Source organism: Pleurodeles waltl, chromosome 6, assembly GCF_031143425.1.
Source record: "Pleurodeles waltl isolate 20211129_DDA chromosome 6, aPleWal1.hap1.20221129, whole genome shotgun sequence".
NCBI classification, from domain to species: domain Eukaryota; kingdom Metazoa; phylum Chordata; class Amphibia; order Caudata; family Salamandridae; genus Pleurodeles; species Pleurodeles waltl.
This window is the reverse complement of record NC_090445.1, coordinates 76,692,987-76,718,081: the sequence shown is the minus strand read 5'-3', so window position 1 is coordinate 76,718,081 and position 25,095 is coordinate 76,692,987. Positions and strand designations below refer to the sequence as shown.

Below are 25,095 nucleotides of genomic sequence, written 5' to 3'. Positions count from 1 at the left end.
ATGGCGGAGAACCGGCAGTAAGACCGCCAACAGGCTGGCGGTCTTACCTTGGTGTATTATGACCATGGCGGTTACCGCCATGGTCATCCGCCGGTTCTCCGTCCCGCCCGCCGGGCTGGAGAACTGGGTCTGCAGCCGTCCGTACACCGCCGGCGGTATTTGGACCCGGCTTACCGCCGTGGATTTCCAGCGGTTTGAACCGCCATGAAATCCATGGCGGTAAGCACCATCAGCGCCAGGGAATTCCTTCCCTGGCACTGATAGGGGTCTCAATACCTGACCCCCACCTGACTCCCTCCCCTACACCCCCCACCACCCCTGCCACCCCCCAAAGGTGGCAGGGCCCCCCTCCCCACCCTGACCCCCAACATAACAATACACACACACCCGACATGCATGCAGGCACCACCACCAACACACACACACACACACACACACACACACACACGCACACATCCATACAGACATACCCACAGCCATACACGCACTCATTCCCATACACACAACACCCCCGCAAGCATACACGCACTCACACACCCCCTCTACATACACACATGCACACACACAACACCCCCCTTCCCCTAACGGACGATCAACTTACCTGGTCTGTCGATCCTCCGGGAGGGGAAGGGAGCCATGGGGGCAGCTCTGCCGACCCCACACCGCCAACAGAACACCGCCACGGAGAATCACGGGACGTGATTCGCTGGGCGGTGTTCTGTTGGCGTGGCGGTGGAGCAACCTCCACTTCCCCGCCGCCCGCAAGTATGGCTGTTGGCGGCTCTCCGTTGGAATAACGACGGAGAGCGGCCAACAGTCATAATACGCCGAGCGGCAAACCGTCTGCACAGTCGGTCTTCCGCACGGCGGTCTTGCAAAAAGACCGCTGAGGTCGTAATGACCCCCCTATATCACTTTCCAGTGATATCTTTACATTATCATATTGCATCTTTTATCGTTTTGACCTGCAAATATCCAGATAAATATTATATATTTTTCTAAACAGTGTGGTGTATTTTTGTGGTGATATATCGTGTTATTGTATGACTTATTGCACAAATACTTTACACATTGCCTTCTAAGTTAAGCCTGACTGCTCAGTGCCAAGCTACCAGGGGGGGGGGGGGCACAGGATAATATGGATTGTGTGTGACTTACCCTGACTAGAGTGAGGGTCCTTGCTTGGACAGGGGGTAACCCGACTGCCAACCAAAGACCCCATTTCTAATACATACATACTCTTTTACGGACCGACACACACGGACCCACCCCACACATTCCACACCAATGCATCCCTACACCCACCCATCCATCCACCCACCTAGTCACCCACCAACCCAACCAGAAAGATTGCATGATTCGTCAAGGACAAAGATCACTTGTGCAAACAAGTCAGTTTCTTACAAAACTTCTTGAACATCATCACAAAAGACATTCTTGTTTTCAATAAGATGAACAGTATGTGTTGGGTTTGGCATTATATGTGATGTTATTAGGGTGCTGTTTTACTTCATGGTGAATAATTTTAGTTTTCAGATATTTTTAAAGATGGATATGGAGCTGTTTGTGGAAGAGAATTGTCGATAAAGAGAAAGTCATGAACCTTGACAGGTTCGAACCCCAACTTTCACAGAATTCAAATTCACTTTGATTTACCCTGGACACCATCTACAACTGATAAGTTCAGGTCTCCTTTCTATAGAAAGTAAACTTGTTTCTTTGCGAAAGTTACTTTAAAACATCTGTTCAAGCCCTCTTACTCTTTTATTTGGATGATGGAAACACCCTGTTCCATGGCCTGCAAGACTGACACCACTTAAGTGTAAACTAAACTCCACAGTATTTCTCATCCAGGGATTGAAGAAATATGATCATTTTCCCCCGCCCCCAAATTCTGATGGAACTCCATTGGGCCACCTCCTTGCTGGCCCTCACCAGATTCAAAACTAGTTCCACAGTTTACAAAGCCATCATGACCAGCACCTCTGCTTATCTTCCAGATAAGCTATCAATTGTTGCTGTCTGTCAACACACATGCAGCTGTGCCACCATCAGACTGCAGACTAAGATGCATAACAAAGAAAAAATCAAGGCAGCAGGTCTTTTCATCTATGCACACAAGATCTAGAACTTCCCTGTATTCATTAGGACCTCCTCAACATAACATTTTCCTAAATTAGAGCAAAGATTCACCACCCTGAAGAATACTTTATCACAATAAAGCTATTATCCAGTTACCAACTATGTCTCCATCACTTGTGACTTTATGCTTTATGCATACCTAAAAGCTAGACAAGGTGTTTAGGATTTTCTGCTATGTTACAGAGCTTTTACATTGTCATGCGTCAGGCATGCTTGGTTGATTTAATGTCAATTCACATTTTTTGCACTCTTGTTAGAGGTAGGGAGAGCTGAAGCAAGAGTTTGGTCAAATGCAGTAAGCTGAATTGGAATTTGGCCCTCTATACAGTTTCCGGTTTGTATGTGCCAACTTTGCAGCAAATTCCCTTTTTAGCAGGGAATGAAGAGCAAAGGGTCAGGAGAGCAGAGAAAAGGGCACGCAATAACCGAGATCTGCTCTTAGAACCATTAGGAGTTAAGCAATAGAAGGAGCAAGTTATCTGCATGACCACTTTCAACCCTCTGTCAAAGAAGAGCCATAAAATAATAAGGGAAGATTGGAAGATCCTGTCTTCAGGAGGACTCCCCTTTTGATCAACCTTTACGTGCCTACAAGAGAGCAACAAGTATACGAGATATGGTGGTACATACACGACCTCACATGAGGACATCTGCTACCAAACAAGTGACCTTGTGGCAAACGCCCCCTGTCAGGCCACTACCCATGTGGGAAATGCATTGTCTCAGTTCACACGCAAAATAACTACTCTAGATGTAGGTTTGAAAACTCACTGGGAATTAAAATCCCTCACGAATTGCAACAGCAAAAATTTACATGACCTAGTGTCCTTGTTTATTAAAATAAATAGGGATGACGAGGAGAGTCTGAACCTGCATATGTGAACACAGAAGTACTATCCGCTGCAAACGTGATGCCACAAAACTTACCAGCCACTTAATTAGGAGCAACCACTCCCCGGATGATATGGGTTGGGTAGTACTAGACTAGCTTAATCCAACGGCAAACAACATGGACCAACAGCTCTTATACTACGAACAAAGATGGGTCTGGAGATTACGTACAGATACCAAAGAACTTAATGATGAAATACCATGGTGTTCATTAAAATAAATGAGAAGGTTTTACTGCACTCTACCTTCTCAGTATCTCCACTCCTCTCAGGACCCCTTCCAGTGCTTCCCATTTCTTTTTCAGTTCCCCTCCTTTGCACCATTAAACCTCTTTACTGAATTTTCTCTTCTACCCCTTTTCACCCCTCATTGTCCCTTCTTTCTTTTCTTTGTCTTCTTTTTCACCTTCCCTCTGTTTTTCTCTCCCTCCAGCCCCTAGCCTGTTTGCTTCCTTAACACTTCCCCCCCCCCCTTGCATTCCTACCTTTTTACCCCTTCTACCCTTCCCCTTCCTCCTTATAGCCCAGCCTCTTCCCCTTTCTCTTTCTCCCTCCCCACAGCCCTGATCCCTTCCCTTCCCTACAGCGCAGTATCCACCGCAAGCGTAGGGAAGCTTGGGACTACCTGTCCCATGCTCCTTTGGCCGAGACACTTGCGGTGCTGCTACGTCCCACCCCCCTTGAGACAACGAACCACATGTCCCATGCCTCCCTGGTCCGGGCGCACTGGTGCTACCTCGCTCCTGATGCTCTCCTGCACATCTGCCTGGGCGCTCGGCTCCAGGTTATTTATCTTCTGATGCTCCCTGGCTGGGTACCAACTACGGGTGGTGGGGGGAGGTGGATTAGGTGCGCCAGTGAGCATCACCCTTTACAGTAGTAAGTTGCTGCAACCTCATCCGCAGGACCCTGGGCGGCAACCCTGGACCTTTCCGATAACACCTGATTTCATTGATTGAATAGATTTACTTTGTTTATTTCTTTCATTTCACTTTCTGTCATGATTTTCTTAGTGCTCTGTTTTCACCGAGTAGATATGGTAAATGGTTTACTGTCACCTGCTATTATGCCTCCAAAAGAGGGGGTCCTCACTGAAACTCGCCCTTCTGTCTGGGCCAATACTTTTGGTATCCTTCAGGCCCTTGTTTGAACTTGTATCTCGGTTTTCCCATTGCGGTCCCCCTACCCCCCTCTCATGTTAATAGTGCTCATCTTATGTCACTGTTTGTGTTTTACTTCTGTTCATGTCGACTTTTCCCCATATATATAGTGTGACTAACAGGGGCCACTCCCCTTGACCAGGGGCCACTTGCCCTATAATTACATGGGCAAGAGACCGTATTTTCCTCTCTCATAGCACTTGAGGGCCGATATCCCACTCTTTTTAAATCACCTAGTTTGACTAGTTTCAATGTATTGCATGGTTATTCGCCTGTTGTAGCATGCTTTGTTTGCTTTTTTCACTTTTTCGTGTGCAGTGGTTTGCTGTGTTTAGTCTCACATGAATGCAATTTGCATGTTATATTTATTTTATTATTCTCGTTAACCCTCAGGCCTCCCTGTTAAGCATTCCACAGATAGGCCCTTCTCATTATATATATTTAGCCGCCTCCTATTGAGGTAGGCCCCCCTGTTCAATACAAGACTCTTAAGTGCACGAACCTAGGGATCCCAGGCCCTGATGAATGCCCCAGACCTCCTTTGGCTTTAGTTAGTGGGCAAAAACATGTTGGCCAGTGATTTATTGGTGACTCTTCGAGTCCTTATTCTCTAGAAGCGTCCCGTTCTGTTTTTAATCTCACCAACAATCACCAAAAATTAAGGTGTACTATTACACAGTTGATTGACTAGGTGATTTTAGACTCTCTATAGTACAACTGGATCCCAATCTTATCCAGATAAAGTTTATCTCCGCACTCCCTCCAAGTTCTTTGAACGACGAGGTTGAGTCCGTCCAGGTGGTACTGTCCTACTTGGATGGGGTAGGTGGTCATATGGTGAAGTATGACACTACATAGTGTGCGAGACCACCTAGTCAGTAAGGAGAAATGCCCCTTAGCCCCTTCTGACAACCACATTCAGCACACGAAGGTAGGCCCCGAATTCTGGGAGATGCAGATTGTCCAGTACAATTTAATTTCATTTTGTACCCATGTGATACCCCATACTTTTTGTGTTATTCGTAGCAAAGGGGAGCCATATTCAAATACATCTTATCAAAACTACCAGTCTTGTTGGTTTGCTTGAAATGGACCTTCTGTGTAAATTCATTTCACAGTAGGTTTTAGGTATATTGTAAGTCTCCTTTCTTACCTTATGTGTTTTTTTTTTTAAAAACTGAAAATAATTGAGCTGTTGCCACTCAATGTCCCCTGTCCCTATTCAGTCCATCTTAGCTTTAGAAGTTTGCATTTGTCTTTTCCTTTGAAGGATAAGTGAAATAAGGAGATGCATGTCATGTGCTTAGGCCCTTTCCAAGTGCTGTTAAATTGATTACTGTGAGGAAACCATCTCCTAGTAGTTCTTGTCAGACAGACTTTTTACAGAGGTGCATGCATGATTAGGTGCAATGGAGAAGTAGTGCTACTAGGTAATGTGGTAAACTCGGTATGCATTGGAATATGTCATTAGCACCCTTTTAGACTTGCTGGCAAACCTCTTATAATTGCTTTACTTCTCCAGACTTCTCTTTGGGAAAATACTACCCTTGAGGACAAGGGCTTAACTCGCATGGTGCAAATGAGGGATGAACTTATTGTTTGTGCCAAAGTTGCTTTAAGATCCCTGTCCAGTCATATTTGAACTCTCTCTTGCCGCAATGAAGTTCATGACAAATGATCTGTGGTGTTACATAATATCAGCTTACATTTTTTTAATATACTGTATATATATATATATATAATGTTCGATGGCATGTGTAGCTGCAGATACACATGCTGTGTATATCCCGCCATCTAGTGTTGGGCTCGGAGTGTTACAAGTTGTTTTTCTTCGAAGAAGTCTTTTTGAGTCACGAGATCGAGGGACTCCTCCCATTTCGGCTCCATTGCGCATGGGCGTCAACTCCATCTTAGATTGTTTTCTTTCCGCCATCGGGTTCGGACGTGTCCCTCTTCGCTCCGTGTTTTGGTTAGAAAAGTTAGTTAAATCTTGGAAAATTTGACGGTATTGTTTGCGTTCGGTATCGGGTTAGTTAACGCAGGTCGACACCGAATCAAAGAAGAGCTCCGGTAGCCCTTCGGGGCTTCTATTCCCCGGCGGGGCCTGGTCGGCCCGACCGCGTGCGTCTTCAAGGCTAATCGATTGGACCCCATTCTGCTTCTGCCCCAGTATCATTACACAGATCAACATCTGGTCTGTAATTTGTGTTTGTCCCCCGAACACAAAGAGGATACCTGCGAGGCCTGTCGGGCATTTCGGTAGAAGAAAACGCTACGCGACCGTAGAGCACAAAGGCTTCAAATGGCATTGGCGCCATCAGGACACCACGACATCGAAGAAGAGGAGACTTTCTCCATTGCTGACTCGGACGAGCCCGAAACAGAGCAGACGCCGCAAACCGTGAGTAAACCAGCCCCGGACAAAACTCACGCCAAAATCATGAAGGCTCGGGGGACGCCACCGCCGGCAGGCCATGGCTTAACCCGTAAAATCGGTGACCATCCATCGGCACCGAAAAAGGGCACACACGTGTCGAAGTCATCCGACTCCGGTCGAGATCCCGGCACAGAGAATACTAGACACCGAGATACCGGCTCCGAGCTAAGTCGGCACCGAGAGACCGGCACACCGGAAAACAGTGCCTTCGGAGCCGAAAAAGACTGTAGAAAAAGTTTTGGTACCGAACACCCAGCTTCGGAGCCGAAAACAAGCTCCTACTCCGAAGAACAAGGCCTTTCAGCACAACTACAAGGCCATAAATATGGACAAGTGCTAGAAGTGGGGGAGCCAGATTATACACAAAGAAGGCTCCATATTAAAAAAGAAACAGGGAAAATAAGGACTCGCCCTCCTATAAGGATGAAAAGGAAACTTGCTTTCCAAGACAAAGAAAAACAACCACAAGCAAACGTGGCGAAAGCAGTAACTCCACCTCGCTCTTCGCCACAACCATCACCACACCACTCACCGCAACTGTCACCAATTGCAACCCCCCCATGATGCAATCTCCAACACACACAGGGATGAGCCAGGATGACCCAGATGCATGGGATCTATATGATGCGCCAGTATCAGATAATAGTCCAGACTGCTACCCAGCAAGACCATCACCACCTGAAGACAGTACTGCCTACACGCAAGTGGTGTCCAGACTAGCGGCTTTTCACAATGTGGCACTGCAATCTGAACCCATTGAGGATGACTTTTTATTTAATACTTTATCGTCGACACACAGTCATTACCAAAGTCTTCCAATGTTACCAGGGATGTTGAAACACGCGAAACATGCGAAACAAGTATTTCAAGAGCCCGTCAAAGGCAGAGCCATCTCACCTAGGGTGGAGAAAAAGTACAAGCCTCCCCCTACAGACCCTGTGTACATCACGCAACAACTGACACCTGCCTCAGTAGTTGTAGACGCAGCACGTAAAAGGGCTAATTCACACACCTCTGGAGATGCACCACCACGCGACAAAAAGTCGAAAGTTTGATGCCGCGGGGAAAAGCGTTGCAGCACAAGCGGCCAATCAGTGGCGCATTGTCATATCCTGAAAATAAAGCTTCGGAATTGGCAGAGCTCATTGGGATGAAATGCAGCACTTTATAGAACATCTGCCCAAGGAGTTCCAAAAGCATGCACAACAAGTGGTGGAAGAGGGCCAAAGTATCTCGAACAAGCAGATCCGATCGGCAATAGACGCAGCAGACACAGCCGCAAGAACTGTGAATACAGCGGTCACTATTCGGAGACACGCATGGCTACGCACCTCCGGGTTTAAGCCAGAGATCCAACAGGCTGTGCTTAATATGCCTTTTAATGGACAGCAGTTGTTTGGGCCGGAAGTGGACACAGCTATAGAGAAGCTGAAGAAGGACACTGAAACGGCCAAAGCCATGGGCGTGCTTTACTCCCCACAGAGCAGAGGCACATTTAGGAAGACACAATTTAGAAAGGGGTTTCGGGCCCAAAGCACAGAACCCTCAACCTCACAAACCAGACTTACATACCAGGGCCAGTATCAAAGAGGAGGCTTTCAAGGACAATACAGAGGTGGACAGTTCCCTAAGACTAGATGAAAGTTCCAAAGCCCAAAAACACCTCAAACTAAACAGTGACTTCAGTGTCACAAATCTCCAACACATAACACCAGTGGGGGGGAGGCTCACAGATTATTACCAAAATTGGGAGGAAATAAAAGACTCGTGGGTCCTAGCCATTATCCAACATGGTTATTGCATAGAATTCCTACAACTACCACTAAATGTGCCTCCAAAAACACACAACATGTCCAAACAGCACTTGGATCTATTACAACTAGAAGTCCAAGCGTTGTTACAAAAAGACGCAATAGAACTGGTACCCAACCATCAGAAAGGAACAGGTGTTTATTCCCTGTATTTTCTAATACCCAAAAAGGACAAAACTCTGAGACCCATCTTAGATCTCAGAACACTAAATCTTTACATCAAATCAGATCACTTTCACATGGTGACCCTTCAAGACATAATCCCCTTGTTCAAACAACAAGACTACATGTCAACATTGGATCTCAAGGATGCATACTTCCATATACCCATACATCCTTCACACAGGAAATACTTAAGGTTTGTAATCCAAGGAGTACATTACCAATTCAAAGTGTTACCATTCGGGATAACAACAGTACCAAGGGTATTTACAAAATGCCTTGCAGTAGTAGCAGCACCTGTCAGAAGACAGCACATACATGTATTCCAGTATCTAGACGATTGGTTAATAAAAACCTACACTCAAAAACAGTGTCTTCAACACACAAAATACATCATACAAACCCTTCACAAACTAGGGTTCTCAATAAACTACCTAAAATCACACTTACAACCGTGTCAAATACAACAATACTTAGGAGCAACAATCAACACTAAAAAAGGGATTGCCACTCCAAGTCCACAAAGGGTACAAGCATTCCAAAACGTAATACAAAGCATGCACCCAAACCAACAATATCAAGTAAAATTAGTGATGAAACTTCTAGGCATGATGTCTTCATGCATAGCCATTGTCCCAAACCCAAGATTACACATGCGGCCATTACAACAGTGCCTAGCGACATAGTGGACACAAGCACAGGGTCAACTTCAGGATCTAGTGTTAATAGACCGCCAAACACACCTCGCTTCAATGGTGAAATCCTATACATTTAAACCAAGGGCGGCCTTTCCAAGACCCAGTGCCTCAATTCGTGATCACAACAGATGCTTCCTTGGTAGGGTGGGGAGCACACCTCAACCAACACAGCATCCAGGGACAATGGGACACTAAGCAGAAACAACTTCATATAAATCAGTTAGAACTACTAGCAGTGTTTCTAGCGTTGAAAGCATTTCAACCACTAATAACCCACAAACACATTCTTGTCAAAATAGACAACATGACAACAATGTTTTACCTAAACAAGCAGGGAGGGACACACTCCACAGTTGTGTCTCTTAGCACACAAAATTTGGCATTTGGCGATTCACAATCACATCCGCCTAATAGCGCAATACATACCAGGAATTTAAAACCAGTTAGCCGACAATCTCAGTCAGGATCACCAACAGATCCACGAATGGGAAATTCATCCCCAGATACTACAAACCTACTTCCAAACCTGGGGAACACCGCAAATAGACCTATTCGCAACAAAAGAAAACGCAAAATGCCAAAACTTCGCATCCAGGTACCCACGGCCTCACTCCAAGGGCAATGCGTTATGGATGAGTTGGTCAGGGGTATTTGCTTACGCTTTTCCCCCTCTCCCACTCCTTCTGTATCTCGTAAACAAATTGAGTCAAAACAAACTAATACTAATAGCACCAATTTGGGCACAACAACCTTGGTACACAACACTACTAGACCTGTCAGTAATGCCTCATATCAAACAGACCAGATCTGTTCTTTAAACAGAAAGAACAGATCAGACACCCGAATCCAGCATCGCTCAATCTAGCAATCTGGCTCCTGAAGTCTTAGAATTCGGACATCTAGACCTTACACAAGAATGTATGATGGTCATCAAACAGGCTAGAAAACCTACTACAAGACATTGCTACGCAAATAAATGGAAACGATTTGTTTATTACTGTTATAATAATCAAATACAACCATTACAAGCGTCCATGACAAACATTGTAAGCTACTTACTACACTTGCAAAAGTCTAAGTTAGCTTTTTGGTCCATTAAAATACATCTCACAGCAATTTCTGCCTATCTGCAAACTACACCTTCAACCTCGTTATTTAGAATCCCTGTCATAAAAGCATTTATGGAGGGGCTAAAAAGGATCATTCCCCCAAGAACACCACCAGTTCCTTCGTGGAAGCTCAATATTGTATTAACACGACTCATGGGTCCACCATTTGAACTCATGCACTCTTGTGAAATACAATACTTAACATGGAAAGTAGCCTTTGTAATAGCTATTACATTTCTTAGGAGAGTAAGTGAAATACAAGCCTTTACCATACAAGAACCCTTTATACAAATACACAAACATAAAGTGGTTCTACGCACAAACCACATATTTTTGCCAAAAGTTATATCACCGTTCCACTTAAATCAAACAGTGGAACTCCCAGTATTTTTTTTCCACAACCAGACTCTGTAGCTGAAAGAGCATTACATGCATTAGACATAAAAAGAGCACTAATGTATTACATTGATAGAACCAAACAGTTTCGCAAAACAAAACAATTGTTTGTGGCTTTTCAAAAACCTCATACAGGGAATCTAATATCCAAACAAGGCTTTGCCAGGTGGATAGTTAAGTGTATTCAAACCTGTTATGTTAAAGCAAAGAGAGAACTGCCTATTACACCAAAGGTACACTCCACTAGAAAGAAAGGCGCCACCATGGCCTTTCTAGGAAATATACCAATGACAGAAATCTGTAAGGCGGCCACATGGTCTACGCCTCATACATTCACTAAACATTACTGTGTGGATGTGTTAAGCCACAGTAGGACAGGCAGTATTACGAACATTATTTCAAACAACTTCGACTCCTACAGGCTAAAGCACCGCTTTTTAGGGAGATAACTGCTTACTAGTCTATGCACAGCATGTGTATCTACAGCTACACATGCCATCGAACGGATAATGTCACTTACCCAGTGTACATCTGTTTGTGGCATGAGACGCTGCAGATTCACATGCGCCCTCCCACCTCCCCGGGAGCCTGTAGCTGTTATAAGTTAATGAAAATAAACTTGTAAATTTGTAAATATATATATATCACTTTTAGACACATTATGTACATACATGCTTACTCCATTGCATGGGCACTATCACTATATACACAACTCCTACCTCACCCTCTGCGGGGAAAACAATCTAAGATGGAGTCGACGCCCATACGCAGTGGAGCCGAAATGGGAGTAGACCCTTGATCTCGTGACTCAAAGACTTCTTCGAAGAAAAACAACTTGTAACACTCCGAGCCCAACACTAGATGGCGGAATATGCACAGCATGTGAATCTGCAGCGTCTCATGCCACGAACAGATGTACACTGGGTAAGTGACATTTTCCATATATATATATATATATATATATATATATATATATATATATATATATATATATATATCTATATCTTACAATACAGCCATTCCATTATCTTCCTAGACAAAACAAAAACTCTCTCTCTTCCACTAAGGCATCAAATAGTAGAATAGGAAATATCCAGGCAAGAGGTAGAACTACCAGCTCTATCTTATGCGGTCCTACTGGACACCCCTTTCTTTGTTATGACCTATGTGTTGGCCTTCACTCAGCCAGCGAATGATCAGAAAACCTATGTGATAGTGGATTAGCCTGAGTAAATTGCTAAACATATTTCATATGTCTGAGGTGCTAGCAATGTGCATAAGCAATTTTTATGTTGCAGGCGAAGTTCAAAAGACAGAGAGAGCGAATCGCTAATGAGTTTGAGAAGCTCAAGCAGTTTTTGGAGAAGGAAAACTCTTGTTACTTAAAAAATCTAGAAGAGGAAGAGAACAACAATTTGCAGAGCATCAAGGAGACAGTCACCAAATTAGAAGAACAGGAATCTGACCTCAGGAGCCAGATCACAGAGATCGAATCCAAGTGTAAGCAGCAAGATGTGGAGTTACTGAAGGTAAACAGTTCTAAATCTATATAACAAGAAGATCACTATACCTTTATTAGGCCCAGATTTACTCAGTTCTCATGCAGCACAGCAGCCAAAAGTGCTGCGCTGCTTTATGTGAGAAGCAGAGAGCAGGAGAGTACCCCATTTACAGAGATATGGCTCACTTCTCCCCTTTCCCTAGCACCAGCACAGAAATTTGCTGCAGAGCACCAAGCACACACTTTTGTGCCATGGTGCAGTGGTTTCTGCATGAGTCTAGCATAGGTTTTGTACTGGAAGGATACCCATCCAGTGCACAATGATATGCATGGACTAACTTTAAAACGTCCCCTGCTTGTAAGGTGCAGCACACATGCAAAGTTGGAAAAGAAAGGTGAAATAAAAGCATTTCTCCTTGTTGGCACCTATTTGAAATGGGTGTTATTTTTTTTTATGCAAAACCTTGTTTTTAGTAGATAGTTTTGCGTTAAAACACATGGGTGGTTTCTCATGGAATGTTCCCTTGGCACTAAGGAATGCAAAGCAGAACTCTGTGCTACTTTGTGTTACTTTTAAGTGAATGTCAAGTACGCAACAAGTTTTGCAGTGGAAAGCAAATTGGGGTGGGGGATTTTACATTGATTTGCATCACTTTTGTGATTCAAAAAATCTTAGTAAATGCTCCCCTCAGTGTCAAAAAGCACTAACTTTGTATTTAGGATCCAGCATGGGTCATGTATGATAAAATAGATCAATTATGCAGCACTGTCCTACTCTGTCTCTCTCTGTCCAGGGGGCATATCAGTGTGAAATAGTGTGTGTTTTTGTATACTGTAGGAAAGTACCATCTTGCCTGGCATGTTACCCCCATTTTTCACTGTGTATATGTTGTTTTAGTTTTATTTGTCACTGGGACCCTGTCATCCAGGGCCCCAGTGCTCATAAGTGTGCCTGAATGTGTTACCTGTGTAGTGACTAACTGTCTCACTGAGGCTCTGCTAATCAGAACCTCAGTGGTTATGCTCTCTCATTTCTTTCCAATTGTCACTAACAGGCTAGTGACCAATTTTACCAATTTACATTGGCTTACTGGAACACCCTTATAATTCCCTAGTATATGGTACTGAGGTACCCAGGGTATTGGGGTTCCAGGAGATCCCTATGGGCTGCAGCATTTCTTTTGCCACCCATAGGGAGCTCTGACAATTCTTACACAGGCCTGCCACTGCAGCCTGAGTGAAATAACGTCCATGTTATTTCACAGCCATTTTACACTGCACTTAAGTAACTTATAAGTCACCTATATGTCTAACCTTTACCTGCTAAAGGTTGGGTGCAAAGTTACTTAGTGTGAGGGCACCCTGGCACTAGCCAAGGTGCCCCCACATTGTTCAGGGCCAATTCCCCGGACTTTGTGAGTGCGGGGACACCATTACACGCGTGCACTACATATAGGTCACTACCTATATGTAGCTTCACAATGGTAACTCCGAATATGGCCATGTAACATGTCTATGATCATGGAATTGCCCCCTCTATACCATCCTGGCATAGATGGCACACACAATCCCATGATCCCAGTGGTCTGTAGCACAAACCCTGGTACTGCCAAACTGCCTTTCCTGGGGTTTCACTGCAGCTGCTGCTGCTGCCAACCCCTCAGACAGGCTGCTGCCCTCCTGGGGTCCAGCCAGGCCTGGCCCAGGATGGCAGAACAAAGGACTTCCTCTGAGAGAGGGTTTCTGATGGATACAACTACCTGTGGATTCCTCACCTCATGAATACTCCCATGGCGCCAGCATTCGACGGAAATCTTCTTACTAGTCTCTGCACGTCGACGAGGACGTCACTCTAGCCCACGCGACGCCGTCTGACGTCATACAGGCAATAAGAGGTCCTCGACGACGTGCGGACGTCAGTTCCCTTTTTTCCGTGCATTCGAAACGGTCATCTTCGAGGGAGCAACTGTTACTCTTGCGGTTACAGTGTATATCTTGCTGCGTAGTCTTTCGCTGTGGAAATAATGTCGCAGAGGAAGTCTGGATTTAAGACTTGTCGTGAGTGTGGAGGCAAGATGTCGGTGACGGATCCTCATTCCGATTGCCTTTGGTGTTTGAGCTCCGACCACGACGTCTCGACTTGTGATTCATGTCAGCACATGAATCCAAAGGCCCTCAAGGAACGTGAGGCGAAGCTGTTTATGGCCAAGTCAAAGGGGAAACATCACAAGAAGTCTTCTTCCCCAAGACATCGGCGTCATCGAGACTCCCGGCGCCGTAGAGAATCTCGGCGTCATTCAAAGGAGACTCGCTCCAGGTCTCCGGATCGGCGCCGAAGGACATGGGAGGTCAGTCCCACGGTTACGCCGCATCCTTCGACGCCGTTGCCCTCTCCGGCGTCTCCAACTTCACCTGGACAGGCGTCGGTGATTGAGGTATTGGAGCCTCAAGTGTTTTCTCCGGCGCAGACGCCGAGGCCGGCGTCGGGGTCGCCTCCGAGACAGGCACCCCAGTATCCGGCTTTTCCCACCCCTGGAGCCGATAGTTTCGCATTCTTGAATGCGATGTATGCCATCTTCCAACAGATGGCTCCAGGGGGTGCTCCGGCTGGGCCTTTGGCCTTTTCTTTGGGTGATCCTGCGCCTCTTCGGCCGGCACCCTTTATGCCCTTTCTCCCGTTTGGGAACGTGGGCTCGGCGGCACTCTCGGCGCCGGTGGCCGCTCCGGTGGCTTCAGAAGGATTGGCCCCGGGGATTTCCATCCCGTCGACGTCGGGATTTCGGCCTGTGACTCCGGTGGGTCCATCTGCAGCAGTTGCTCTTCCGTCGGCGCCGAAGTTACCTGTGGCGCCGGATGCGGCGTCGGTGGCTTCTGAAGATCGGCGCCGATCTTCGACTTCGGCGGAGGCATTGTCGACTCCGCGTATTGAGCAACGACTTCATTCAAGGAGACGTGCTCTCCGTGTATTAGAAGAGCAGGAGTACCAACGAGCCCTAGAGGAAGGAGAGCTAGAGGACTCGGGTGATGGGCTGCGTGGACTGGAGTCGGCCAGTGGGCTGGACACTTCCCCTGAGTGGGACCTTTCGTCCCCGGGGGAATATACTGAGGAGGCTGCTTCCTTTCATGCAGTGGTACGGAAGGCAGCTAGTTTTTTGGACCTGCCTTTGCCGGTGGTGGAGGCAAAACAAAACCTTTTGACAGAGGTGTTGCATCCGGCCTCAGCCGCGGCGGAGCCTCTGTTACCATTTAATGACGCTCTGCTGGATCCGGTGTTAGAGGTGTGGAAGAGGCCGGCATCTTCCCCAGCAGCTCACAGAGCCGTGGCCAGGAGGTATCGGACGGCTCCAACTGACCCTGGTTTCCTATCTAGGCACCCTACGCCGGAGAGCTTGGTGGTGCAGGCCTCCTGTTCGTCCAAGTCAGCGCCTGGTTCTTTTCCGACGGTGCCTGGGGACAGAGATTCAAAGAAGCTAGAGGCACAGTCGAAGAAGATTTTTTTCATCCTGCAGTCTGGCGTTAAAAGCCACCAATGCAACCTGTATCCTGGGGAGGTATATTCATGCTCTGATGGATGACATTTCCTCTTCGTTTACAGAGCTTCCCCAGGGTCTTTTGGATCTTGTCTCAAATGCCCAGGCTGCTGCGACCCAAATTATCCAGACGGGACTGGATACCACCGACTCGGTAGCCAGGGCAATGGGCACAACTGTGGTGGCAAGGAGACAGGCCTGGCTCCGTAACTCCGGCTTTTCGGCAGATGTACAGTCCACATTGTTGGATCTCCCGTTTGATGGGGACAAACTGTTTGGAGCTAAGGCTGATTCGGCCTTGGAACGTTTTAAAGAAAGCAGGGCCACGGCTAAGTCGTTAGGGCTCCAAGCTCCTTCTTCCACGGCCTCTTCCAGATTCTTCAGGAGGTTTCGTGGATTTGGGCGTGGCTCTTCCTTCTCTTCCTTTCGGGGGAGATATCAGCAACCTGCTTCTTCCCATCCCTATAGATCTTTCAGGGGGAGAGGTAGGGTCCGCACCAGAGGAGCCTCTCAGCAGCACTCTGCCTCTTCCTCATCCTCTGGCGGGGTGCAGCAGGGGAAGCAGCCTTAGGCTTCCACCATTTCCCACTCACTCCTCTCCTGTAGGGGGAAGATTACAGCATTTTCTCACCAAATGGAAGACTGTTACATCGGACACTTGGGTTCTCAGTGTTGTGGGAAAAGGCTACACCCTTCCCTTTCGGGAGTTCCCGCCCCTCATCCCGCCCCGCCCTTCGTATTGTTCAGAAGAACACCTCCTGTTGCTAGAACAGGATGTGCAAGTCCTCCTTTCAAAGGGCGCGGTGGAGTTGGTCCCGGAGCAGGAAAGGGGTCGAGGAGTTTACTCAAGGTATTTCCTGATTCCCAAGAAGGATGGTCGTTTGAGACCAATTCTGGACCTGAGGATCTTGAATTGGTTCCTCAAGCAGGAAAAGTTCAAGATGCTGACCCTAGCACAGGTGCTTTTGGCGTTGAACATGGAAGACTGGATGGTGTCTGTCGACTTGCAGGATGCTTACTTTCATATCCCGATACTCAAGTCACACAGGAAGTATCTCCGGTTTGTGGTGGGATCGCAACACTATCAGTTTGCGGTCCTTCCGTTTGGTCTTACTTCAGCACCTCGAGTCTTCACGAAGGTGATGTCGGTGGTTGCGGCAGAACTCAGAAGGAAGGGGATAGCAGTATTCCCTTACTTGGACGACTGGTTGATCAAAGCCAAGTCCCCGGAGCTTGTGTCGCATCATCTGCAGTCAACAACCCAGTTGTTGTTCGACCTGGGTTTTTCGGTGAACGAGCCCAAATCTCACCTAGAGCCCTCTCAGCGCCTCCTGTTCATAGGGGCAGTACTGGATACAACATTGGGTCGGGCCTTTCCTCCGCCTCAGCGGATTCAAGATATTCAGGATTTGGTTCCAATGTTTCGAAATGGAGCGGTAGTTCCAGTCCTCAAGGTCCTTCGTCTGCTCGGTCTTTTTGCCTCCTGCATTCTGTTGGTCACGCATGCTCGCTGGCACATGAGGGCTCTTCAGTGGTGCCTCCGAAGGCAGTGGTCTCAACTCAGAGGGGATCTAGAGGGTACTGTCAAGATCTCCAGAGATGCTGCTGTGGATTTGAAGTGGTGGATTGCAAGCAACAATCTTTCACAAGGAAAGCCGTTCCAGCAGTCGCCACCAGTGACCACAGTCATAACGGATGCTTCCACTCTAGGGTGGGGAGCTCATCTGGGGGATCTGGAGATCAAAGGTCTTTGGTCTCCAGAGGAACAGATGTTTCACATCAATCTGTTAGAGTTACGGGCTGTACGTCTGGCTCTCAAGGCCTTCCTCCCTTCCCTTCGTGGTCAGTCGGTACAGGTCCTAACGGACAATACTACCACGATGTGGTACATAAACAAGCAAGGAGGAGTGGGGTCGTACCTTCTCTGCAGAGAAGCTCTTCGACTATGGTCCTGGGCAAAGGACCATCGGATTTGCTTGATAGCAAACCATCTGGCCGGAGTTTTGAACGTGCGTGCGGACAGTCTGTCGCCACTTCTCGGCAGACCACGAGTGGCGTCTCCATCCAGATCAAGTCCGTTTAATCTTCCAGAGGTGGGGGTTTCCTCGGGTAGATCTGTTCGCCACTCGAGAGAACGCGCATTGTCCGTTGTTCTGCAGCCTTCAGTATCCGATGCAGGGAGCGTTGGGGGACGCGTGTCAAATAACCTGGTGCGGCCAGTTGCTTTACGCGTTTCCTCCCATACCCTTGATTCCTCGAGTATTGAGGAAGATTCGCCAAGACCGGGCTCTAGTAATCTTAATAGCTCCGGATTGGCCAAGGAGGGTGTGGTACTCCGACCTTCTCCAACTCTCAATGTGCCCGCCGCTCCGTCTCCCTTTCAGGGCAGACCTCCTCTCGCAGTCGCAGGGGCAGGTTCTACACCCCAACCTCCAGAGTCTGCACCTACATGCCTGGAGATTGAACGGGGCAACCTGAGTTCCTTCTCTCTCCCGCCTGAGGTAGTGGATGTTATATTAGCGGCCAGGCGACACTCCACTAAATCTATCTACGCTAATAGGTGGTCTAAATTTGTTGCGTGGTGTGGAGAGAGGCAGATTGATCCTTTGCATGCTCATCTATCGGACGTTTTTGTCTTTTGCTCTATCTCTGGCGCAGAAAGGTTGTGCAGTGGCTACCATTAAGGGTTATTTATCGGCCTTGTCAGCCTTCATATGTCTTCCAGACCAACCATCTTTATTTAAATCCCCTATTGTTATCAGATTCTTGAAAGGTCTTCTAAATCAATATCCTCCAAAGCCATTCATTATGCCGCAATGGGATTTGTCCTTGGTCCTGACTTTCCTTATGGGGTCCCCTTTTGAACCTATGCATTCTTGCCCCTTGAGGTATTTGGTTTTAAAAACAGTCTTCCTGATAGCTATAACATCAGCAAGGAGAGTGAGTGAGTTGCAGGCCTTATCAGTAAAGCCCCCTTATACAACTTTTTATGGGGATAAGGTGGTGTTGAGGACCAAGGCTGCTTTCCTCCCGAAGGTTGTTTCACCCTTCCATTTGGCTCAGGCAATTACTTTGTCCACGTTCTATCCTCCGCCTCATCCTTCCAAAGAGGAAGAAAGACTTCACCGTCTGGATCCAAAGAGAGCGTTGAGCTTCTTTATTGATAGAACAAAGGATTTCAGGCTGGAGGATCAGCTGGTAATTGGATACGTGGGCAAGAGGAGAGGAAAGGCAGTCCACAAGAGAACACTATCCAGGTGGGTTGTTCTTTGCATTAAAATATGTTCCTCTTTGGCAAAGAAGGATCCTCCTGAGGGCATTAGAGCTCATTCCACCAGAGCTAAGTCGGCCACTTCGGCCTTGGCCAGGGGTGTTCCTGTGGTCGACATCTGCAAGGCCGCAACTTGGTCGTCCCTTCACACTTTTGCAAAACATTACTGTTTGGATTCTGAGGTTAGAAGGGACGGCCATTTTGCACGGTCAGTGCTGCAGGATTTCTTGGTTTGACCATTTAGGCACCCACCGCCGGGCGTGGTACTGCTTTGGGACTCTATTCATGAGGTGAGGAATCCACAGGTAGTTGTATCCATCAGAAGAACGAGTTACTTACCTTCGGTAACGACTTTTCTGGTGGATACATTAGCTACCTGTGGATTCCTCACGGTCCCACCCGCCTCCCCGTTGCCTTTCTGGTCTTACCAAGTAATCCTTGAGTGCGCTCCTCTTGGTCTTTGAGGGTGCAATAGATGTGTATATAATATATTTATATATATGTATATATCTTTGTGTATATACTTGGTGTGTGTATATATTTTAAAAGAGAAAGTTTTATATATATATATATTTATATAAAAAGATTTACAGTTATTCATACAATGTTGTGTGTTTTTACAATATAATGGGATGTTGCCTTGCTCTTTCATTGCATTGCCTGGTTGTTCTCATGCACGTAAAAAATGATTGGTACTGACGTCCGCACGTCGTCGAGGACCTCTTATTGCCTGTATGACGTCAGACGGCGTCGCGTGGGCTAGAGTGACGTCCTCGTCGACGTGCAGAGACTAGTAAGAAGATTTCCGTCGAATGCTGGCGCCATGGGAGTATTCATGAGGTGAGGAATCCACAGGTAGCTAATGTATCCACCAGAAAAGTCGTTACCGAAGGTAAGTAACTCGTTCGTTACACCCTCTCCCTTTGTAAAATGGTGTGAAGGCAGGGGAGGAGTAGCCTCCCCCAGCCTCTGGAAATGCTTTCATGGGCACATTTGGTGCCCATTTCTGCATAAGCCAGTCTACACCAGTTCAGGGACCCCTTAGCCCTGCTCTGGCGCGAAACTGGACAAAGGAAAGGGGAGTGACCACTCCCCTGACCTGTACCTCCCCTGGGAGGTGCCCAGAGCTCCTCCAGTGTGCTCCAGACCTCTGCCATCTTGGAAACAGAGGTGCTGCTGGCACACTGGACTGCTCTGAGTGGCCAGTGCCACCAGGTGATGTCAGAGACTCCTTCTGATAGGCTCCTTCAGGTGTTGCTAGCCTATCCTCTCTCCTAGGTAGCCAAACCCTCTTTTCTGGCTATTTAGGGTCTCTGTCTCTGGGGAAACTTTAGATAACGAATGCAAGAGCTCATCCGAGTTCCTCTGCATCTCTCTCTTCACCTTCTGCCAAGGAATCGACTGCTGACCGCGCTGGAAGCCTGCAAAACTGCAACATAGTAGCAAAGACGACTACTGCAACTGTGTAACGCTGATCCTGCCGCCTTCTCGACTGTTTTCCTGGTGGTGCATGCTGTGGGGGTAGTCTGCCTCCTCTCTGCACTAGAAGCTCCGAAGAAATCTCCCGTGGGTCGACGGAATCGTCCCCCTGCAACCGCAGGCACCAAAGAACTGCATCACCGGTCCCCTGGGTCTCCTCTCAGCACGACGAGCGAGGTCCCTTGAATCCAGCAACTCTGTCCAAGTGACTCCCACAGTCCAGTGACTCTTCAGTCCAAGTTTGGTGGAGGTAAGTCCTTGCCTCCCCACGCCAGACTGCATTGCTGGGAACCGCGACTTTTGCAGCTACTCCGGCCTCCGTGCACTTCCGGCAGAAATCCTTTGTGCACAGTCCAGCCTGGGTCCACGGCACTCTAACCTGCATTGCACGACCTCCTAAGTTGTTCTCTGGCGACGTGGGACTCCTTTGTGCGACTTCGGGTGAGCACCGTTTCACGCATCCTCGTAGTGTCTGTTTCTGGCACTTCTCCGGCTGCTACCTGCTGCTGAGAGGGCTCCGTGTCTTGCTCGTCGTCCCCTCTGTCTCCTGACGCAATTTGCGACATCCTGGTCCCTCCTGGGCCACAGCAGCATCCAAAAACGCTTACTGCACGATTTGCAGCTAGCAAGGCTTGTTGGCGGTCTTTCGGCGGGAAAACACTTCTGCACGACTCTCCACGGCGTGAGGGATCCGTCCTCCAAAGGGGAAGTCTCTAGCCCTTGTCGTTCCTGCAGAAACCTAAGCTTCTACAGTCCAGTAGCAGCTTCTTTGCACCCGCAGCTGGCATTTCCTGGGCATCTGCCCATATCCGACTTGCTTGTGACTTTTTGAGTTGGTCCCCTTGTTCCACAGGTACCCTCGACTGGAAATCCATTGTTGTTGCATTGCGGGTTTGTGTCTTTCCTGCAGAATTCCCCTATCACGACTTCTATGTCCTTTGGGGAACTTTAGTGCACTTTGCACTCACATTTCAGGGTCTTGGGGTAGGCTATTTTTCTAACCCTTACTATTTTCTAATAGTCCCAGCGACCCTCTACAAGGTCACATAGGTTTGGGGTCCATTCGTGGTTCGCATTCCACTTTTGGAGTATATGGTTTGTGTTGCCCCTATTCCTATGTGTCCCCATTGCATCCTATTGTAACTATACATTGTTTGCACTGTTTTCTAAGACTATACTGCATATTTTTGGTATTGTATATATATCTTGTGTATATTTCCTATCCTCTCACTGAGGATACACTCTGAGATACTTTGGCATATTGTCATAAAAATAAAGTACCTTTATTTTTAGTATAACTGTGTATTGTGTTTTCTTATAATATTGTGCATATGACACTAAGTGGTACTGTAGGAGCTTCACTCGTCTCCTAGTTCAGCCTAAGCTGCTCTGCTAAGCTACCATTATCTATCAGCCTATGCTGCTAGACACCCTATACACTAATAAGGGATAACTGGGCCTGGTGCAAGGTGCAAGTACCCCTTGGTACTCACTACAAGCCAGTCCAGCCTCCTACATTGGTTGTGCAGCGGTGGGATAAGTGCTTGGAGACTACTTACCACTCTGGTCATTGTACTTTTCATAAGAGAAAAATATACAAAACAAGTTCAGTGTATATACACATAACCAAAAAGTTTTGCATTTCCTCTTTTCACTCTTTTCTAAGTGCTGAAAAGTACTTCTAACTTTCTAAAAAGTTCTTAAAGTGTGTAAAGTTTTTTTTTTTTTCCTGTCTTTCTAAAAGCTCTGACAAACTTTTTTTCTCTTTTTCTATCACTTTAACTCTCTCTAAAAATGTCTGGCACAGGCCAAAATGTTGATCTGTCCAAACTTGCATATGATCACCTTAGCTGGAAAGGAGCAAGGAGTCTCTGCATAGAGAGAGGTTTGAGTGTAGGGAAGAATCCTTCCTTGGAATTGTTACTTAACATGCTTAGAGAACAAGATAAGGCTAAAAGTGCCCCATCTGTTGAAAAAGTAGCTAATGGTTCCCAATCTGATCCAGGGACTCCCCCAGGAAAAGATTCAGGAAAGAAACTTCCAAGCCTGCCCATTACTAGACAGTCTAGCATAGTTGGTACTGATGTTGAGTCACACCATACAGATAGTGTTGTCTCACATCATAGCAAGAGCATTCATTCTCATCACAGTAGAAATGATGTTTCTGTTAGCCAAGCTGTTAGGGTGCCCTCTGTAATGGACAGGTCTCCTTCTGTCCATTCTCATCATACTTCTGTTTCAAGACATGTCCCACCCACCCACCCTGATGACAGATTGTTAGAAAGGGAGCTCAATAGATTGAGAGTGGAACAAACCAGACTGAAGCTCAAGAAGCAACAGCTGGATTTGGAGAGACAGACTTTAGAAGTAGAGAAGGAGAGACAGAAACTGGGTTTAGAAACCCATGGTGGCAGCAGCAGTATTCCCCATAGTCATCCTGCAAAAGAGCATGATTCCAGGAATCTGCACAAGATAGTTCCCCCTTATAAGGAGGGGGATGACATTAACAAGTGGTTTGCTGCACTTGAGAGGGCCTGTGCTGTACAGGATGTCCCTCAAAGGCAGTGGGCTGCTATCCTATGGCTATCATTTAGTGGAAAAGGTAGGGATAGGCTCCTTACTGTGAAAGAAAATGAAGCTAATGATTACAAAGTTCTTAAGAATGCACTCCTGGATGGTTATGGCTTAACCACTGAACAATACAGGATAAAGTTCAGAGAGACCAAAAAGGAGTCTTCACAAGACTGGGTTGATTTCATTGACCATTCAGTGAAGGCCTTGGAGGGGTGGTTACATGGCAGTAAAGTTACTGATTATGACAGCCTGTATAACTTGATCCTGAGAGAGCATATTCTTAATAATTGTGTGTCTGATTTGTTGCACCAGTACTTGGTGGACTCTGATCTGACCTCTCCCCAAGAATTGGGAAAGAAGGCAGACAAATGGGTCAGAACAAGGGTGAACAGAAAAGTTCATACAGGGGGTGACAAAGATGGCAACAAGAAGAAGGATGGTAAGTCTTCTGACAAGGGTGGGGACAAATCTAAAAATGAGTCTTCATCAGGCCCTCAAAAACACTCTGGTGGGGGCGGTGGGCCCAAATCCTCTTCTAATCAAAACAAGGAAAAGAAACCATGGTGCTATTTATGTAAAATAAAAGGCCATTGGACAACAGATCCCAGTTGTCCAAAGAAAAGCACCAAGCCTCCTACCACTACAACCCCTACTGCTACACCTAGTGTCCCTACTAATAGCAGTGGTGGTGGGAGCAAACCTACTAATAGCCAATCCAAGGGAGTAGCTGGGCTCACTATTGGTAACTTAGTTGGGGTTGGTCTTGTTAGGGAGACCACAGAGGCTGTGTTAGTCTCTGAGGGGGCTATTGACTTAGCCACCTTAGTTGCTTGTCCCCTTAATATGGATAAGTACAAGCAACTACCCCTAATAAATGGTGTTGAGGTTCAGGCCTACAGGGACACTGGGGCCAGTGTGACTATGGTCATAGAGAAACTGGTCCACCCTGAACAACACCTACTTGGTCACCAGTACCAAGTAACCAATGCTCACAACAACACACTTAGCCACCCCATGGCTGTTGTAAATCTCAACTGGGGGGGGGGGGGGGGGGGGGGGGGTTACTGGTCCAAAGAAAGTTGTGGTAGCCACAGATTTACCTGTAGACTGTCTACTAGGAAATGATTTGGAGACCTCAGCTTGGTCAGATGTGGAGTTGGAGGCCAATGCAGCAATGCTGGGCATCCCAGGGCATATTTTTGCTTTAACCAGGGCTCAGGCCAAAAAGCAAAAAGGACAGGGAAGCTTGGATCCTGGAACAATGGACCAAGTGCTGCCTAAAGCTAGGGCTAGTAGAAGTAAAGCACTTCCTACTATCCCTCCCTCTACAGTGGATTCTACTTCTGAAGAAGAAGAATTTCCACCCTGTGCAGAACCTACACCAGAGGAGCTGGAAGCACACTGCTGAGCTTTTGGGTGAAGGGGGGCCTGCCAAGGAGGAGCTGAGTGTGGCACAGCAAACCTGTCCCACACTAGAGGGTCTAAGACAGCAAGCTGTCAAACAAGCTAATGGGGATGTCAGTGACTCTCACAGTTTACTGGGAGGACAACCTCTTGTACACTGAAGCAAGGGATCCTAAACCTGGAACTGCCAGGAGGTTAGTGATTCCTCAGGAGTACAGAAAGTTCCTCCTAACTCTAGCCCACGACATTCCCCTAGCTGGACATCTGGGGCAAATGAAAACTTGGGACAGGCTTGTTCCCCTGTTTCATTGGCCTAGGATGTCTGAGGACACAAAGGAATTTCTTAAGTCCTGTGAAACCTGTCAAGCCAGTGGCAAGACAGGTGGCACTCCAAAGGCACCCCTTATTCCACTGCCTGTGGTTGGGGTTCCCTTTGAAAGGGTAGGGGTTGACATAGTTGGCCCCCTTGACCCTCCTACTGCTTCAGGCAATAGGTTTATCTTGGTGGTAGTGGACCATGCCACAAGATAT

General features: G+C 47.1%; 1 protein-coding gene across 1 annotated transcript in view; it reads left to right on the top strand.

The window, feature by feature from the left end:
* Positions 1-25,095, top strand: part of LOC138299235 (E3 ubiquitin-protein ligase TRIM39-like) — a 232,084-nt gene that overhangs the window by 46,833 nt on the left and 160,156 nt on the right. The window contains exon 4 of the mRNA XM_069237363.1: positions 12,104-12,334. Coding sequence (XP_069093464.1) covers positions 12,104-12,334 — 231 coding nt within the window. The remainder of the gene's footprint in view (positions 1-12,103; positions 12,335-25,095) is intronic.